The following is a 20,266-nucleotide window of genomic DNA, read 5'->3' on the forward strand; positions in this document are numbered from 1 at the left end:
AAGCAACAAAAGTAGATGATAAAAATACAAAAAATAAAAAGGATATGGAAAATGAAAAATACCAAAAATAATGAAAAAGAGCAAAGTGGAATTTGTCTCAGCAGTTTAGCGCTCGGCTGCTGGGTCCTTCCTTTGGCTACAGCTCTGCTGTTGTCTGAGGCAGGTGTAAGCCAATGTCAGGTGCTGTCCATGTCTGGCCTTTGGAAACCTTTTCAAAGCTTCAAGTGGTCCACAGTTTGTGGCTGATTACTGCAGGCTTGGCTGTGCCCAGGAAGGGCCCAGCTGCTCTGCAAAGTTAGTTTTTATCAGCACTGGGTCCAGGGGTATGTCAACAAATGTCCCAAGGCACTGCAGGGTCTGCCTTTCCCGGTCTTTGCCTGCCAGCCTGCTGTTAGTGTTAGAGTAGTTGCAGACCCAGCTCTGTCTGAGAGGCCTTCTGATGTAATCAGGGTGGGGGTGGGGCATCTTCTGGATCTCCCATGGAGGTGCTTTTTTGAATTCTGGAAAGATTGTGGTGTGTTCTCCCACCCCTGAACCATTCATCTAAGTCTGTCCAGGATTATTTCTTTGAACTTGGCAGGGCAGAGCCCCTAGTAGGCTAGTCGTTGAGGCCTCTAGAGCCCAGATTTTGGTTCTACCAGAGACCAGGACAGTATTTCTATGGCTATTGCACGAGGGGGATGTGCCATCCTGGGTCCCAGGAAAGTGTATGGAATGTCTATGCCCTAAAGCCAGTCTCTGACACCCACCGAGTCTGCATGTGTTCCTGTCCCCACAGCAGGGGTTAAGATGCAGGGTGGGAGAAAAGTAAGCAGAAGAGAAAAAAGAATGCAAAGAAAAGCAAAAAATAAAACAACAACACCAAAATGATTCAGGGTGGGACCAGCAGGATTCCAGAGGTTGGGATGATCAGTATACCACAGGGTGAGGTCATTACTTTTCCCTCGGAGGGGCTTCCTTTTCTCATGAGAGATGGCTGCTGTAGCACCGGGGTATACAATGACACAGAAATTTCCATGCTGTTCACCCATGGGGGTCCCCAGTGCTTCCCACTCCAGACTCTCCTTGTGCAACTCCAGTCTGTGCCCTCTTCCCTTCACTGGGGCCCAAGGTGAGTGGCTGCAGACAAAACCTGTGCTTTGGCTCCTTTAAGAAAAAAATTAGTGGCTCTGTCGCCATCTCTCCCCAGCAGAAAAAAAGCCTCACAGCCTTTCACCTCTGCGTGTTATGAGGGCAGCTGTTCTTGGGTCTGGCTCTCTGTGCTTGGGAGCTCAGTCTGTGGTCCCTGCTTCTCTCTCCTGGGAAGCTCCCACAGCCATGCTACAACCTTGGCCGCTGCCCGTGCGAATGGGGCCAGCCCCTTTCACATCCCTGCCCTTCCTACCAGTCTCGAGGTGATTTTTGCCCATCCTTGGTTAAAAGTCTCTTTTTCAGGTAGTCTTTGGTTTGTTTCTGGTGAATGTTCTCCTCTTTTATTTCATTTCCAGTTCATTCCTGGGAGGAGGTGCGTGACATATCTTCCTGTTCTGCCACCATCTTTACATCTTATCCATAATTTCTTTAAATTTTTTTGATTCCTTTCTATTTCTTTTGATACTTTCATTATATATATGTTGGTGCAATTAATGCTTTCCACATTTCTCTTAGGCTTTGTTCATTTTTCTCCCTTTTTCTTTCCTCTCAGATTGCATAATCTCTATTGATCTGTCTTCACGTTTGCTGATTTTACCACCTTGCATCTATAGCTGAATCTGTAGTGAATTGTCCATTTCAAATATTGTACTTTTCAACTCCAGAATTCCTACTTATTTTGCTCTTATTAAAAAATTGTCTCTTTACTCATATTCTCTACTCGATGAGACATTATCATAGAGCTTCCTTTACTTCATCAAGCATGGTTTTCTTTGTTCTTTGGCCAAATTATAACAGCTGCTTTGAAGTCTTCGATATTTCTGATATCTTGGACCTCTCAAAGGTATTTCTTTTGCCTGCTTTTTTTCCCCTGTGTTTGACACACACTTTTCTGTGTCTTTGCATGTCTTATAGGTTTTATTTTATTGTTGAATTTCCCACACTTCTCTTTCTAGTGTTCTGATTCTTTCTTAGAAATCATATAAAATACTTGAGGCATTTAACATCAGAATATTGAGATTAAAGTATCTGTGAGGAAAGTTCTTAGACTCTGTAAAATCTAGATTGTATGCTAAGTGGGTCTATTACTTTTCTCTCGGCTATGAGTAGTTTATGAATAAATGAAGTTTGCATATAAAAGAGGTATTATCAAATTTGCACATTTTTCAAATGCTGAGGCCTTCGTTTTTAATATGACATTTACATTGACTTGTACCCTTTGCGATACGTAATTTTAGCCAGTGAACGGTATTTCTTCCTTTTAGGTCACACCTATGTTTGAGGATTGGACTACCATTGATTGGTATCGATTCTTCTGTTTATGGGAGAAGTTGCCAGCCTCTATGAGACGGGTGGCAGAGCTGGTGGGCGTTGAAGAAGGCTTCCTGGCTCGGTGTGTGAAGGGAAAAGTAGCGGCCAGAACCGAGAGACAACACCGACAAATGGCCATCCACAAAAGGTAAATGTCAAGGAGCCTGGACTGCCTAGTGTTTAACGCAGTATTGGATATGCAGTAGGTATCTAGTTTATTGTAGTCACTTTCACTGTCATTAAAATTGAAGTTCTGGTGGCACACAGCAGAATTTTTCAATATACTGTACTTTCTGAATTTATTAATGTATTAGTTTCTTCTTGGCACTTATAGTTTAGAAGCTGTTATATGTGACGACCTTTTTAAAATAGAACATTTAATTACTTCTCCTTACAGAAAATGTGAGTCAGGATGCTTTAAGGAAAGGAAAGACGCTCCTATAATCTTTAAAAGTGATTCGTTACTAGTAGGGAAGAGCTAATTAAAAGATTCAGATGGGGAACTGCACAGACTTTTAGCTTTTTTGAAATATCATAAAATTTTTTAATAGTTTTATTTCTAACATAGTCAAGTGAAAATTCTGTAGGGACATATGTACCTGGATTATTTGTGGTACTATTGCCTTCTGAATAAAATTTTTATACTCTAATTCGGTCACTTATTAAATATGATTAGATGATCCATGTAACTGCATCAAGTATTTTAAATTTTTGTGCCATCACATTTCTTGAACCACGTCTTATTCCTCAAAATTAGATTGTATTAATGAAACATGGAGGAATTCTTGTTGTTCATTGGACTGTAGATATTAAGTTCTTTGCTGTAGTTCTAGTATATGTCAGACCTTCCTTTACAAATACTGAACTCAGCTCTTGTCCACTAATCCTGTGTCTTGTTAGGAATCTTCTCAGAGTATATACCCTCTCTTGTCTTTTTTTTTGGTTCTTATTTGTTTTGTAACATACTTTTTATTTTATACCTTTATAGTAGACATAAGGGATTTCTCATTGTGCTTTTGGTGATTTACATTCCAGGTTTTTTACCAGCCTTGTGTTATTAGATTTAATCAGTGAAGTTCCCTTAAAGGAAATTAATCAGAAATTTGGATGCAGTCGTGGGCAGCTTCAGTCTTTACAACAGTCGGCTGCTGTTTATGCAGGTCAGTTGAACAAGGTTTTCCACATTTCTGTAAGATTGTGGTTTGAGGTAAAGTTAAGATTACTTTTATTTTTCAAATTCCACTTTATTGTAGGCTTCTCTTTGTTATAGGGGGTTGTGTCAAGCCATGACTTTGTACAGCCCTTCACAGCCTCCAAACACCTAAAACTCTGGCTCCTCTGGGCTCTGCGGCCTGGCTGGAAACAACCGGCCACCGGCAGTGTCTGGACCTCAGTGTCCCCTTCCATTCCTTAGCAACCTGCTGACCATCCTCGTTTTTTTTCTTCATTTTTATTTTTTCTCCTACCTGTTGCAAGAAGAAACAGACAGAAAGTTCCAGCGATCTCCCTTTTCTAATCTAGTTACTGATTAATAGTTGCTATTGAGGAGGAGGAGGATAGCAAATGGAGAGGGACTTCTGGACTTCTGTCTGACTGTTCTCTTGTTTAAGGAAACAATAGTCTCACTTAATAAAATTAGACCCATGTTCTGTAAGCTAGGCAAACAGAAAAGTTATGAATCTGATTTTACCAAGAAATCCTTATAAGTCCTTAGGAAGGAAACCCTGGTTGCTGGAGAGTGTGTGTTTTGTGAAGGCATGTGCCATGTATGAAAGAGTACTGACAGAGAGACTAGGGTGGTGGGGGGGATGATAAGAAGGGAGAAACTCACCCTTCAACTCACTGGCATCAAAGATCTCAGATTGCCTCTAGGGTCAGTGTTCTCATAGCACTTGGCTGCTCTGGCCTCTTTATTTCAAGTGTCTGGCTCTTTAGGTGGGCGACCTTTCTTTGCAGAAAATACCAGTGGGAGCTTTGCTTTTTGAAGTTTTCTTGGCACTTAAATATTCAAACCAGCTCCCTTGTTTTTCTCTAGGTGGAAATAGCTCCTCATCTGTTTTTAAGAGTTCTTTCTTCCTTAAAAATAGTAAGGAAGAGAGACTGAAAGAAAGGAATGAACTAGGGTGAGGGCTTTTTGTTTTGTGGTTATGTGCTCTGCCTTGTTTTTTCAAATGTCAAGTACATAATTAAGAATAAATGGGGACTTCTGGCCAAGATGGAGGCACAGTACCACCTCACATAACCACATTTAAGGTAGAGAATTAGAACAACAAAGAATTAGAAACAAAAACACAACCAGAACGGACAGAAAATTGAAGTGTACCAAAATCCGATAACAATGAACCATTCATTCAGACCAGTAAGAGGGGCAGAGTTGGTGGCCAGCCAAGATTGGTCCCAGCAGGAAAGCCAGTGGTTAGCGACCCGGGTGTGGGGTGGAAATGAGGTGCGGAAGGTGGTTGGCTGACCCAGGACACATTCACCTACAGATAAACCAGGCAAAAAAAGGGCAGTGAGGCAGAGCCCTTTCTGTGAGACAGAACTGCGCAACCCAGGGCCCCAGCGATGGGAAATAAAACCTAAAAGCACCAATTGAAAAAACTTTCATGGTTTGAGGTGCTGGGAGAGGCTTCCAGCCTCACAGGAGAGTTTGTTGGAGAGACCCACAGGGTCCTTGAACGTACATAAGCATAACCACCTGGGAACCAGCACCAGACAGGCCCAATTTGCTTGTGGAAAGCAGCAGAGGGGACTGAAATCCAAGAGAGAGTGGAAAAAACACCATTTCTCCCTCTCTGACTTTGCCCCCACATACAGCATCACAACCCAGTGACTGGGTTGACCAGCCCTGATGAACACATAAAACTCCCTCCCTCGTACATAACAGGTGTGAACAGACAGATCAAATGCTCTGTTTGAACACTATGGCCCAGACAGAACAGATGAAAGCCCCAGAGCCAATACTTCTAAGTGACTAAGAGATAGCCAACCTATCAGATGCACACTTCAAAACACTGATGATCAGGGTGCTCACAGAACTGGTTGATTTTGATCACAAATTAGATGAAAAAATGAAGGCTACACTAACTGAAATGAAGGAAAATGCACAAGGAACCAATAGTGATGGAAAGTAAACTGGGACTCAAATCCAGGAAGTGAAGCAGAAGAAGGAAAAAAAATGACCAAAAAGAAAAGAATGAAGAAAAAAGAATTAAAAAATGAGGAGAGGCTTAGGAACCTCCAGGACATCTTTAAACGTTCCAACATCCTAATTATAGGGTACTAGAAGGGTAAGAGGAACAGCCACAAGTGGAAAACTTATTTGACCAAATAATAAAGGAGAACTTCCCCAGTCTGGCAAAGGAAATAGACTTCTAGGAAATCCAGGACGCTCAGAGAGTCCCAAAGAAGCTAGACCCAAGGAGGAACACACCAAGGCACATCATAATTACATTATCCAAGATTAAAATGAAGGAGAGAATCCTAGAAGCAGCAAGAGATAAGGGGACAGTCATTTACAAAGGAGTTCCCATCAGACTGTCAGCTGATTTCTCAAAAGAGACCTTACAGGCAAGAAGAGGCTGGAAAGAAGTATTCCAAGTCATGAAATCCAAAGACCTACATCCAAGATTGCTCTATCCAGCAAAGCTTTCATTTAGAACGGAAGGGCAGATAAAGTGCTTCTCAGATAAGGTCAAGTTAAAGGAGTTTATCATCATCAAGCCCTTATATGAAATGTTAAAGGGACTTATCTAAGAAAAAGTTAAAAAATATGAACAGTGAAAGGGCAGCAAACTCACAGTTACTAACAACCACACCTAAAACAAAAGCAAACTAAGTGGACAGCCAGATCAGGAGCAGAGCCACAGAAATGGAGATCACGTGGAGGGTTAACAACAGGGGAGTGGGAGGAGGAAAGAGGGGGAGAAGGTACAGAGAATAAGTAGCATAGATGGTGGGGAGAGAATAGACAGGGAGGAGGGCAAGAGAAGTATGGGAAATGTAGAAGTGAAAGAGCTTGTGACACATGGACATGAACTAAAGGGGGGGAATGTTGGGGGAGGGGGTGTGCAGGATGGAGGGGAATGAAGGGGGGAAAATGGGACAGCTGTAATGGCATAATCAATAAAACATATTTAAAAAAAGAATAAATGACCTGGCTGGTGTTGCTCAGTGGATTGAGTTTCAGCCTGCGAACCAAAGGGTCACAGGTTTGATTCCCAGTCAGGGCACATACCTGGGTTGCAGGCCAGGTCCCCAATAGAGAGCATGTGAGAGGCAACCACACATTTATGTCTCTCTCTCTCTCTCTGTCCTTCCCTCCTCCTCTCTCTAAAAATAAATAAATAAAATCTTAAAAAAAAGAATAAGTGAGATGACATTTAATATGTTTAGCATGTTTGCTGGCCAGTTAGGTAGGCCCCTAACATATATCTACTTTCTTATTAACTTACATCTTGGGCCTGTTGAACTTTACAATTCTCCAGGGAAAAGGAAACCATGAAATAAAAGTATATCTGGTGAAATAGAGAATTGATCTATAAAGAATTTTTAATTCATTAAATGTTCTGTGCATATTCTAGGGATGATTACAGTATTTTCCAACCGCCTGGGCTGGCACAACATGGAACTACTACTTTCCCAATTTCAGAAGCGTCTTACGTTTGGCATCCAGCGGGAGCTGTGTGACCTCGTTCGGGTGTCCTTGCTTAATGCCCAGGGAGCCAGGTTCCTCTACACTTCTGGCTTTCTTACTGTGGCAGATCTCGCCAGAGCAAGTACTGCTGAAGTGGAGGCTGTTCTGAAAAATGCTGTGCCTTTTAAAAGGTAAGAGAGTCCCCCATCTGCAGAGGGTCATTAAATGGAAAATCATATCAATTTATAACTAATAGATACTGTATTGAAATATGTTTTCTTTGATAATATGACATAGTTGATTTAAGTGGAAGAAAATGCGGCTGCTTTTTCTTTCTTTAGGATTATTTTTCATTTTTATACTTTTAAATTATTTCATGATTTAAAAGACATTTGTAAAGGTATCATAATTTTTCCCCTAGAAAGACCAAGTAAATGTAAGGTAGTGGTGCTTTCTGCTTTGATGGATTTAGATTTTCAGTATATATCCAGGGCTTGTCTTAGACTTTCTTTAGGCAAGAGCACTTCAGAATGTACTCCTCTTGAGTATCCTTTTGAAACTAGTCCTTCACAACTTATGTAAGAGGATTCCTTGACTATTTTGTACATGTTTGTAACCAGTTCAAAAATGGGCTGGACTCACCATATAATCAAGGGATAGCTTAAGTATTTTCTCAAAAACTGTTCTCTGAACTCACTGTTATATGAAAATTCAGCCAGATCCATTGCTTTAGGCACTTATGAGTTCTAACAGTTTTATTTTAAGATATTAAAATTTTGTTCTAAATTTATAAAGGCATCAGTTTCATTTCCAGTTCAGTGTTTCTTCCCTGCCACTCAGTTTAGGCCTGACACGGGCTCTGAATCTTGTCACATGTACAGGAAGGGATCGGGCACAGTCAAAGGAGCAGCCCCACCAGTGCCGCCTCACATCGTGATTCTGCTTCCTGCATTCCACTGCCACCTCGAGATGTGGCTCCTGTGTCGCGTGAGCTGCACCCAGCGTGGTCGTGGGCACAGAGCCAGCTACCTCTACCTAGATTTGTAGGAAGAAATTGTGTGGAGTCTTAGAAACAGAATCCAGGGAGAGAACTGCCAGAGTGGGGGGCACTGCAGAGGGCCCACTAGGGCCATACCCAGTGGAGCTGTGGGGCTGGGGCCACTCCAGTGACCTCAGACTAGAAGAGCAGATGGTACGTGCAGTGTTGTCGTTTTGGGGTATGCCTCTGGCTGAGGTCTACTCGGAGTATGCTTAAAAACCTTATAAAAGTGTTGTTCTCTTCTGGGGCCTTGGATTTTGACAGAATCTTTGGATATATTCATACCTACTTAGAAATATGTATTGTTAGTTCCTGACATTAAAAAAAACAAACAGTTGTGGGAGTGTCTCTGTGGTAACAATATGCCATACATCATGACCTTTCCAGGGAGTCATCGGAGGGCAGTGCACATTAAAAAAAATTTAATTGGTAAAAGTTTTTTAACTTATTTTAAAATCATTTCATGTTGCCCTGGCCGGTGTAGCTCAGCAGATTGAGTGCGGGCCTGCGAACTACATGATCGCGGTTCGATTCCCAGTCAGGGCACATGCCTGGGTTGCAGGCCAGTTCCCAGCAGGGGACTCATGAGAGGCAACCATACATTGATATTTCTCTCCTTCCCTCCCCCTCTAAAAATAAATAAATAAAATATTTAAAAAAATCATTTCATGTTATTTGAAGACTGTTATTGTCATGACTATGCCTCTTCTGAAAGCCCAGAACTTTATAGACCAAAATTACTGGCAAATCAAGATCATGTGCCTTCTCATGTGACACACTGAGAAAGACGCAAATCAAGATCATGTGCCTTCTCATGTGACACACTGAGAAAGACACATTGCTCCTGAAGTGTTCTTCATAAAAAATGTCTAACGTGAGTCAGACACACCTAAATGGAGAGATATTCTACAAAATAATTGGCTGGTACTTTTCAAAAATATCAAGACCATGAAAAAAAAGACTGAGAGCTATTTGTAATTAAAAGAGGATATATAAGCCCTGGCTGGTGTAGCTCAGTGGATTGAGCGCGGGCCTGCGAACCAGAGTATCGGTCAGGGCACATGCCTGGGTTGCAGGCCAGTTCCCAGCGGGGGATGCATGAAAGGCAACTGTACATTGATGTTTCTCTCCCTCTTTCCTTCCCTTCCCCTCTAAAAATAAATAAATAAATAAATAAATAAATAAACAAAAGAGGATATATAAGACTTGAAAACTAGTGCAGCACCTTATATTTTAGATTGCCTTAGAAAAAGAAAGAGGAACAATTGGTAAAATATGAATAAGGTGTGTAGGTTAGATATAATTTTGCATTAATATTAATTTTCTGAATACAAGCAAGTGTATCTGGCACCTGGTCATCCTTTGCTTTTACTAGTTGATGTATAAGGATCAGATAACCTCATTTAGATTGTCTCAAAGTTTGCTGTTACCAACAATCTGCAATGAATTACCTTGTGCATGTGTTTTTTCACATTGGCGATGAGTAAATTCATACACATGGGATTTCCAAAGGTGAATGTATATGCAGCTTTATTAGATTGCAAATTCTTACAATGCTGTTACCCTTAGCCTCACCAACAGAACCTATTGTTAGAGATTTTCATCTTACCAGTCTGATAGATGAGAAATTGTATCTCAGTGTGGTTTTAAAGTACATTTCTATAATTGCGAGTGGTGATGAATATATTTTCATGTTTCAAGATTGCTTTTTATATCTTTGTAGATGATCTGGTTATATCTTTTCTTTATGTTTCTTATGGATTTTGGTTTTTTTCCTCTCCTTTTTTAAAGTATTTTTTATTGATTACGCTATTACTATTGTCCCATTTTTTTCTCCCCATTGTGCCCCTCTGCCCATTATCCCTCCTCCCTCTAGCATTTCTCCCCATTAGTTCATATCCATGGGTCAACATACAAGTTCTTTGGCTTTTCCACTTCTTACACTATTCATAGCCCCCCCACCCCCAATCTATTTTGTACCTAACATTTATGTTTCTTATTCCCTGTACCTTTTTCCCTATTCTCCCCCTCCCCATTCCCTGCTGATAACCCTCCATGTGATCTGTATTTCTGTGGTTCTGTTCCTGTTCTGGTTGTTTGCTTAGATTTTTTCTTTTGTTTATTTGTTTTTTAGGTTCAGTTGATAGCTGTGTGCTTGTTGTCATTTTACTCTTCATAGTTTTGATCTTCTTCCTTTTAAGTCCCTTTAACATTTCATATGATAAGAGCTTGGTGATGATGAACTCCTTTAACTTGACCTTGTCTGGGAAGCACTTTATCTGCCCTTCCATTCTAAATGAAAGCTTTGCTGGATAGAGTAATCTTGGATGTAGGTCCTTGCCTTTCATGACTTGGAATACTTCTTTCCAGCCCCTTCTTGCCTGCGAAGTTTCTTTTGAGAAATCAGCTGACAGTCTGATGGGAACTCCTTTGTAGGTGACTCTTTTCTTTTTTTCTTGCTGCTTTTAAGGTTCTTTCTTTAACTTTTGGCATTTTCATTATAATGTGTCTTGGTGTGGCCCTCTTCTGATCCAACTTGTTTGAGACTCTCTGGGCTTCCTGGACTTGTATGTCTATTTCCTTTGCCAAATCAGGGACATTTTCCTTTCATCATTTTTTCAAATAAGTATAGTTTCTTGCTCTTCCTTTTCTCCTTCTGGCTCCCCTATGATTCCAATATTGATACATTTGAAGTTGTCCCAGAGGTTCCTTAGCCTCTCCTCTTTTTTTTTAATAATTGTTTTTTTTTCTGTTCCAGTTGAATGTTTATTTCTTCCTTTAGTTCCAAATTGCTGATTTGAGTCCCAGTTTCCTTCCCTTCACTGTTAGTTCCCTGTATGTTTTTCTTCATTTCACTTTGTATAGCCTTCACTTCTTCCTTTATTTTGCTGCTGTACTCAGTCATTTCTGAGCATCCTGATTATCAGTGTTTAGAACTCTGCATCTGATAGGTTGGCTATCCCCTCATCACTTAGTTCTTTTTCTGGAGTTCTGATATATTCTTTCATTTGGGCCATATTTCTTTGTCTCCTCTGCTTGTTGGTGCACCTGCTAAATTGTAAGGGGCGGAGCCTTAGGAATTCATCAGGGTGGTGGTGTATGTTCACAAGTAGCCAGAGAGGGAACAGTTCCACTTGCTTGGCTTTCACCCACTTTCAGTTACTTCCCTGTTTCCTGCAAGCAGCTGGTGCCCTTCCAGTTGCTGCCCTGTTGCTGATTCCCAAGTGGGTGGGCTTGTGTATCTTCTTGCATCCTGTGGGGCTCTGAAATGCACTCTCCTGAGACAGTGGTGGTTTTCCTCCACTGCAGCCCCTAGAGATTTTTATAGCCAAAGGTTATGTGGCTTTACTTTCTGATCTTGGAACCCTGGGTTGTGTGGCTAGGATTGCTGGCTCTTCAGTTGTTCCTCCTGGTTTTTATCCACACCCAAATGTGGGACCACTTGGTCTGCCAGCTGCCACCTTGCCATGCATCCCTTCTGCCCTGGCTGCCTGTCTCCACCCCTCCTGCAATCTGGATGAATGTTTCTTCTTTAACTCCTCAGTCGTTGGACTTCTGAACAGTTCAATTTTCTGGCAGTTCTGGTTGTTTTTTGCTGTTTTTATTGGTTGTTATCCTTTCTTTTGTTATGCAAGGAAGTGAAGCCTATCTACCTATGCCTCCATCTTGGCTGGAAGTCCCTTCTTTTTAAAGAGTGTTTTCTTTTTGAAGTTCTTTAGGGTTCTTAATCCTTTATTTGATATGTATATTGCAGGTCTTTTCTCAAAATGTATCAATTTCCTTTTGACTTTTTTTAACATCATTTTCCTCATGCAGAATTTGTATTATTTTTCTGTTGATTTATTTTTTAATTAATCTTTTTTGCTTATGAATTGTCATAGTTGGAAAGCTTTCCTGTATACTGAAATTAAAGATGGATTCACAGGTTTTCTGCTCTATTTCAAGTTTGCATTTTTGTCCTGATGCATTTATAGTTTATTTTTGTGTGTAATGTGAAGTCTGGATTTAATTTTATCTTTTTCCCATTTATAAAAAAGTTTGTCTTGGTCCTAGGGATTTGAGATGCCACTTCATCATATACTAATTATCCATATATAATAAAGTCTATTTTTGAACTTTCTATTCTGTTTACTATCTTATTGTGAGTTCATGAGCAAGTACTGTGCTTTTAAATAAAAGACTTTATAGCACATTTTAATGTCTGGTAGGACAACTTCCCCTCATAGCTTTTTATTATTTCCTGGCTATATTTGCATGTTTGCCCATATGAAATTTAATGTGTCTGTTGATATTTTATTGAGGTTGAATTGAAATTTAACTTAGAGCTGACATCTTTGTAATGTTGAGTCAAACCTATACAAGGATAGGTAGTATCTTTGCATTTGATACAGTCTTTATGATTTAAAAATTTTTTGAAAGGCTTTATTTATCTTTAGAGGGGAAGGGAAGGAGAGAGGTGGAGAAATATCAATGTGTGGTTGTCTCTTGTGCGACCCCTGCTGGGACCTGGCCTTCAACCCAGGCATGTGCCCTGGCTGGGAATCGAAGTGCGATCTTTTGGTTCACAGGCCTGCACTCAATCCACTGAGCTACACCAGCCAGGGCAGTCTTTATGATTTTGAGGAGTTTTAAAAAGATTTCCATGTATAACCTTTTAGGAGTTTTAAAATTTTCCTCATAATGGTTTTGTACATTTCTTATTAAATTTATTTATACTTAATCTTTATTGTTTTAAATGATGGCTCATGTGTAAGATGTCTTGTACATGGTTATTATTTGAGTTTATAAAAGGTATTGATTTTTGTATATTTTTATCCTGTTATTGTTTGAATTGTTTTCATCATTGATTCTCTAGGATTTCTAGGTATACAATCATATCATTTGCAAATGGAGATATTTTACTTGTTCCTTAACAATTTCTGTACTTCTAGTTGATTTATCTAATTGAATTGAATCTCCAGATTTTTATCCAAGTTACCCTTCATGGCTGTGACTGGAGCCTATCTTCATATGAAAAATGTGACAATTTACTGCTATTTCTTGCTTCTTATTTCAGCTTTTTCTGGTTTCTACTTTCTTCGAGTCACTCTAAAGTTCATTCATGTATTTTGTCCAGAGTTCATATCGTGTAGGAGGATTTGTTTTCAATGAAAATTTTATTTTATACTTTAATTTTTTTATTGGTATTGTTATTACAGTTGTCCCAATATTTCCTCATTTGCCCTCCTCCACTCAACCAATAGTCAGTCCACACAATATTGTCCATATCCATGTGTCATTTATACATGTTCTTTGACTAATTCCTTCCCCTTCTTTCACCATTATCCCTCCCCCTCCCTCCTTCTGGTTGTTGTCAGTTTGTTTCATGTTTCTATGTCTCTGGTTCTATTTTGCTCATTAGTTTATTTTCTTCATTACATTCCTCTTATAGGTGAGATCATATGGTATTTTTCTTTTACCAACTGGCTTATTTCACTTAGCATAATATTTTCCATTTTCATTCATGCTATTGCAAATGGTAAGAGTTCCTTTTTTCTTTCTGCTGTATAGTATTCCATTGTGTAAATGTACCACAGTTTTTTTTTTAATCTACTCATTTACTGATGGGCACTTAGGCTGTTTCCAGTACTTAGCTATTGTAAATAACACTGCTTTGAACATCAAGGTGTTTAGTTTCTTTTGAACTGATGATTTGGAGTTCTTAGGGAGTATTCCCAGCAATGGAATTGCTGGGTCAAAGGCAGTTCATTTTTAACTTTTTGAGGAAATTCCATACTGTTTCCACAGTGGCTCCACCAGTCTCTATTTCCACCAACAGTGCACTAGGGTTCCCTTTTCTCCACAGCCTCACCAGAACTTGTTTGTTGATTTATTAATGATAGCCATTCCACACCTGACATGTGTGAGGTGATATTTCATTGTGGTTTTAATTTGCATTTTTCTGATGGTAATGATGTTTAGCATTTTTCATATGTCTCTAGGCCATCTGTATGTCCTCCTTGGAGAAGTGTCTGTTCAGTTCATTTGCCCATTTTTTAATTGGGTTGTTTGTCTTCCTGGTGTTGAATCATATGAGTTTTTTGTATATTTTTTAGATTAAACCCTCATCTGATGTATCATTGATAAATGTGTTCTCCCATATAGTCAGTTCCCTTTTCATTTTGGTGATGATGTCTTTAGCTGTGCAGAAGCCTTTTAATTTGGTGTAGTCCCATTTGTTTTTGTTTTTTTTTCCTTTATTTCCCTTGTGCTAGGAGATATGTTAGCAAAATATTGCTATGTGGGATGTCTGAAATATTGCTGCCTATCTTTTCCGCTAGTCCTTATGGTATCACAACTTATATTTAAGTTCTTTATCCATTTTGAGTTTATTCTGGTATATGGTGTACATTGGGTTCTAGTTTGTTTTTGTTTTTGTTTTGTTGCATGTACCAGTCCAGTTCTCCCAACACCATTTATTGAAGAGACTTGTACTCTGTTGCGCAGGTGGCTAACACAAGGCCTGAGGGCCAAATCTGGCCCTCCACTTTGTTTTATCTGGCTTAGCACCTTGTTTCTACCGGGTGGCAGCGCTGAGCTTCTTGCATCTAGTTAAGGAGTAGTTACATTTATAGAGTCCTAAAATTACATTTGGCCATTTGAAGGCAACTGTGAGGCTGATGTGGCCCCCAGTGAAAATGAATTTGATACCCCTGCTCTATTGTATGCTTGTGCCTCATTTGTCAAATATTAATTGACCATAGAAACATTGACTTAATTCTAGGCTCTTTATTCTCTTCCATTGATCTATGTGTCTGTTCTTATGTCAGTGCCAGACTGTCTTGATTACAGTATCCTGTATAGTTTAATATCAGATATTGTGATCCCTCCAACTTTGTTCTTTTTCTCAGGATTGCTGAAGCTATTTGGTGTCTTTTTTGGTTCCATATAAATTTTTGGAATATTTGTTCTAGGTTTGTGAAATATGCCATTGGTATTTTAATAGGAATTATATTGAATCTATAGATCACTTTGGGTAGTATAGGCATTTTAATGATGTTAATTCTTGCACTCCATGAACACAGTATATGTTTCCACTCATTTGTATCTTTCTCAATTTTTTTCTTTAGTGTTCTATAGTTTTCTGAGTATAGGTCTTTTACCTCCATGATTAAATTTATTCCTAGGTATTTTATTTTTTTTTGTTGCAATAGTAAATGGTATTTTTTTTTTTAGTTTCTTTTTCTGATACTTCATTGTAGGTGTATAAGAATGCCATTAATTTCTGAATATAGACTTTGTATCCTGCTACTTTGACAAATTTTCTAATTAGGTCGAGTAGTTTTTTGGTGGAGACTGTAGGGTTTTCTATATACACTATCACATTGTCTATGTATAATGATACACAGACAATTCCAATTTTGGTCATCCTCCTTTCCAATTTGGTCATCTTTTATTTCTTTTTCTTGTGTAATTTGCTATGGCTAGAATTATGTTGATTTAGAGTGGTGAAAGCGGGCACCTTTTCTTGTTCCTGATCTTAAGGGTAATGCTTTTAGTTTTTTCCCATTGACTGTGATGTTGGCAGTAGATTTCTTTTATATGACCTTTATTATGTTGAGGTATGTGTGTGCTCCCTCTATTCCCACTTTTCTGAGTGTTTTTATCATTAATAGGTGCTGGATTTTGTCAAATGCTTTTTCAGCATCTATTGATATGATAGTATGATTTTTGTTTTTCGTTTTTTTATGTGATGTGTTTTGTTTACTGATTTGTAAATGTTATACCATCCTTGCATCCCTAGTATAAATTCCACTTGATCATGGTGTATGATCTGTTTATTGTGTTGCTGGATCCAGATTGCAAATATTTTGTTGAAGATTTTAACATCTATGTTCATCAGAGATATGGTCTGTAATTTTTTTTCTTTGTTGTGTTTTACCTGGTTTTGGAATTAGGATGATACTGGCCTTGTAAAACGAGTTTGGGAGTCTTCCCTCTTCTTGAAGTTTTTTAGGAAGGATAGATGTTAGTTCTTCAAATGTTTGGTAAAATTTGCCAGTAAAGCCATCCGGTTCAGGGCTGTTGTGTGCCAGGAGTTTTTTGATTACTGCTTCTATTTTGCTGGTACAATGAAATTTTTATGATGCTCCATTTTTTTTAAGGTTTTCCTTTTGAAAATCTGTCTTAGTGAGGCTTTTCTTATGCTATTTAAAAATTTCAGCCCTGGCTGGTGTAGCTCAGTGGATTGAGCGTGGGCCTGCAAACCACATGATTATGGTTCGATTCCCCATCAGGGCACATGCCTGTGTTGCAGGCCAGTTCCCCTTAGGGGATGCACGAGGGGCAACCGTACATTGATGTTTCTCTCCCTCTCTCCTTCCCTTCCCCTCTAAAGATAAATAAATAAAATATTTTTAAAAAGGGAACATTTCTTTTTTAAAAAAATTCATCTCTCAGCCCTTCCTGGTGTTTCCTTTTTGTACATAACTCTTATCGTCAGTTGACATAGACTATATTTTACTATTTGTTTGTTTTCTGATTTCTCCAACTGATCTCTGTGAGATCAGATATATTTCCCTCTTGTTTAGTGCTATTTCTTCCATTCCTAAGACAGCTGATGCTTAACAAATATTTGTTGTATGGGTGAATCAATGCATTAATTTATTTCTTTTGCTCTCTTCTTCATAGTACCCGAAAGGCAGTGGATGAGGAAGAAGAAGCAGTTGAGGAACGTCGGAATATGCGAACTATTTGGATGACTGGCAGAAGAGGTTTAACTGAAAGGGAAGCAGCAGCCCTTATAGTGGAAGAAGCCAAAATGATTCTAAAGCAGGACTTAGCTGAAATGGGAGTGCAGTGGAATCCACATCCCCGTTTGGATTCTGACACACACTCATTGACCAGCAGTGAATCAGAAGTAAAGGAGCATAAATCTATACATCACACTGAGAGTTCTTGTGAAAGATTAACATCAAAGAAAAACAGTAAAACAATATTGAGTGATTCTTCTGTTAAGGATTCACCAAATAAAACGCAAGATTTAGGTAAAAGCAGAGAGGAGACAAATTCCTTTTATTATCAGTTTCGGGATGGGACTCAAGAATGTCAGATACATTCAATTTCCAGAGCAAGAAAATGTGCTTATTTGAATATAAGTAAAGGGAAGCTAGAAACCTCTTTGAATGAAGGAAAAACAAGAACTAAGAAAACTTTTCAGACTATCTTATCCAAGAAAACAAAAAAAGAAGCTGTGAATTTTAGTTCAGAAAAGATGAGTACAAGCTTTCGATCTTGGAAATATAGAAAGCATCTCAAACAATCCAGAGATAGTAGCCCTGTGAAAGACACTGAGACGTGTAAAGCTGATTTACAAAAACAGACCGAGTCTGATCATGTTTGTGAAGATTCATTTACCTCAGATGATAAGAATTTGGAATTTAGAAATCCAGGACCATTTGCTAAAAATACATCTTTTTGTGCTGAAGGAAAGCATGACAAAGCATCATTCCCATCACAAACAAAACAAAGTTGTTCAAGGAATGAAACAATAACTAATGATATTCTTGTAGAACGTATTATCACAGGATCCCAGAGTAAAAAAGGGACTTGTGAAGCCACCAGTGTGGTTAGTGAAAATGGAAGAGGATTATCTGTTATTGAGTCAGAAAAAATAGACCAAGTGGTGATACAATGTGATTCAAAAAGCCAGAATGTTTATGTTAAACTCCATGATACCCATCCAGTTAACCAGTGCCCCAAGAAGCAGTCTGATAAACAGACAACTAACTGTACCAAACAGAAACAAATAATAAAGAAACAAATGCCTTGTGATACAGTCAGTTGTTATATGAGTACAGACTCAAATGCTATTATCAAATGTAAAAGCATAAAGTTTAGTGCAGAGGAAAAGAAATCAAATAATCTTCAGGTATCTGGAGATAATATAAGCAGCACTGAGATACCCAGTGGAGCACCTCTACCAGCTGGAGCATTTGGTGAATCTGGAGGTCAGCGGGGGGATGTTCTAAATGCCTCTAGAATACAAGAAAAAACAGATGCTTATGCAGCAAACAAATCTAAAAATAATTGTGTTTCTGATTTAGGGTTAGTTCTTTGTGATTTTGAAGAGAGTTTCTACCTGGATACTCAGTCCGAGATAGTTATACAACAGATGGCAGCTGAAAATGCCAAACAAGGAACAAAGGACACCAACCTGGCAACAGAGATGATGCAGAAGAGTCTCGATAAACAGGGCTCAAGCTCTTGTCAGAATGAGATTCACATTACCTCTCCCAGGGAACAACATTCTCCAGGAGTGATAAATATAGATCATTTGGAACCAAAGACTGTAGTTACTATGAAACAACACCCTGGTTCACATGAGGTTGCTATGGTGACTCCAGAAAGCCCACTTTTCCATTCTCCAATGTTATTGAGGGAAAATGGCCCTTGCTTTAAAGGGAATGAATTTTCTGTTACTGACTCCCAATTAAATAGTTTTCTTAAAGGTTATCAAACACAAGAAGCTATGAAACCAGTTATATCTCTGGTCCCTCAAAGGAGAACTCCCACAGATATAAAAGTAGAATGTCCACCAGTTCCCGACACAAGTTGGGATCTGAGTAATAGTTTACTCTTTGACAGTTTCAGTGAAGACGACCTAGTAAAAGAACAGCCACCTGATGTCGGAGCAGAAGAACCCCTTCCTTCTGAAGTAATGTCAAGCCATTTCAGTGAATCCCTGTGTCTACACCCAGAAGGCCCAATTAAATCAAATATGGATGAAGATCAAGATAATGAACAGCAGTTGATTTGTTTCAGTGACGAGTCTATTTTATTCTCAGAAATGGACTCTGCTCAGATGGTTGAAGCTTTGGACAATGTAGATATATTGCCTGTCCAAGATAAACATAATACTACAGTATCTTTTAAAGCATTAGAACTAAGTGATCCAGTTGGTAATGATTATCCCCAAGGAGATGTAACTGGAGGAGATAAAGATGAAAATCCTCAAAAATCTAAGTTAACTCAGACAGGGCAGAATAATTCATTCACATGGTCTGGAGCATCATTTGATTTAAGTCCAGGACTGCAAGAGATTTTAGATAAAGTGTCCAGTCCTCTAGAAAATGCAAAACTAAAATTAATGGCTCTAAGCTTGTCTAGTTTGAAAGGAAAAAATACAAAATTAAATGACAAACAAGAAGTGATTTCAAATTTGGAGCCAAATCAAGTGCAGGGAACTTCATTTTCTCCTAATATTGAAGTAAAAAGCAAGATTGAGGCACCAGAGAACAATGCTGATCGTGGTGAAACCATATCCCTCTTGCCTTGTAAAGAAAGTTGTGCAGTTGATGATAATGGACCCATTCCTCCTACGCCGATTCCAGCATCTGCTTCTAAGCTGTCATTTCCAGGCATTCTTGGAACATCGTCTGTAAAACTTCAGAAAACTAGTAGTGTTTTACAACTTGGTGAAAGTTATTCATCTGGCTCACCACCAGATATTAAAAACCATGATTTAAGTCCAGAGAACAAGAATAATGTAAAAGACAATAGTCCTATTAGAGAGACAAGTTTTTCACCGATGTTATCACAAGATGGGTCCCAGTTAACTCCAGCCTCATGCAGTGCAGAAAGCGTGGCTATAATTGATGTAGCAAGTGACCAAACTGTCTTTCAAACATTCATCCAGGAGTTGCAGTGCAAAAAGCGATTTTCCATCTCACTGGCTTGTGAAAAGAAGAGTAATTTGACATCTTCTAAAAGTGTTACTATTGGTGGTAGGTTTAAGCAAGGTAAGGAATATGGTTTTTTCACATTTATATGTAAAATAGTAGACTGAGATGGGACTGTGACTTTTCAGTATTGGATACTAAATGTAATAAATTTATTCAAAGTTTAATAAGTTTCTCTTATGTGGGTTAACATGTAACATGTTATATAACATGTTATATGTTATACAATGTTAACAATATGTTATATATGTAGGACAGCCTTATTTTTCAGCACAGCTAGATTAATAATAGTTACCCTCTGGTATAAGAGATGGTTGACCCCGGGACACATGAGTGGGAGAGCTGAGCACTGAGACCAGGAGCTCCAGCTGGGGGACTGAAAAAAATGCAGACCATGGAAGCACTACTCTTTCCTTTGGCTCTGATCCG

General features: G+C 38.9%; 1 protein-coding gene across 3 annotated transcripts in view; it reads left to right on the forward strand.

Moving 5' to 3' along the window:
• POLQ (DNA polymerase theta) overlaps positions 1 to 20,266 on the forward strand; it is a 148,036-nt gene that overhangs the window by 51,923 nt on the left and 75,847 nt on the right. For all 3 annotated transcript variants that reach the window (XM_037051537.1, XM_037051539.1, XM_037051538.1), the window contains exons 13-16: positions 2,397 to 2,590; positions 3,478 to 3,602; positions 7,026 to 7,269; positions 16,788 to 19,897. In XM_037051537.1, the coding sequence (XP_036907432.1) occupies positions 2,397 to 2,590; positions 3,478 to 3,602; positions 7,026 to 7,269; positions 16,788 to 19,897 (3,673 nt within the window). The remainder of the gene's footprint in view (positions 1 to 2,396; positions 2,591 to 3,477; positions 3,603 to 7,025; positions 7,270 to 16,787; positions 19,898 to 20,266) is intronic.

The sequence above is a fragment of the Sturnira hondurensis genome, unplaced genomic scaffold, assembly GCF_014824575.4.
Source record: "Sturnira hondurensis isolate 20B ecotype Veracruz unplaced genomic scaffold, ASM1482457v3 Scaffold0007222, whole genome shotgun sequence".
NCBI lineage: Eukaryota > Metazoa > Chordata > Mammalia > Chiroptera > Phyllostomidae > Sturnira > Sturnira hondurensis.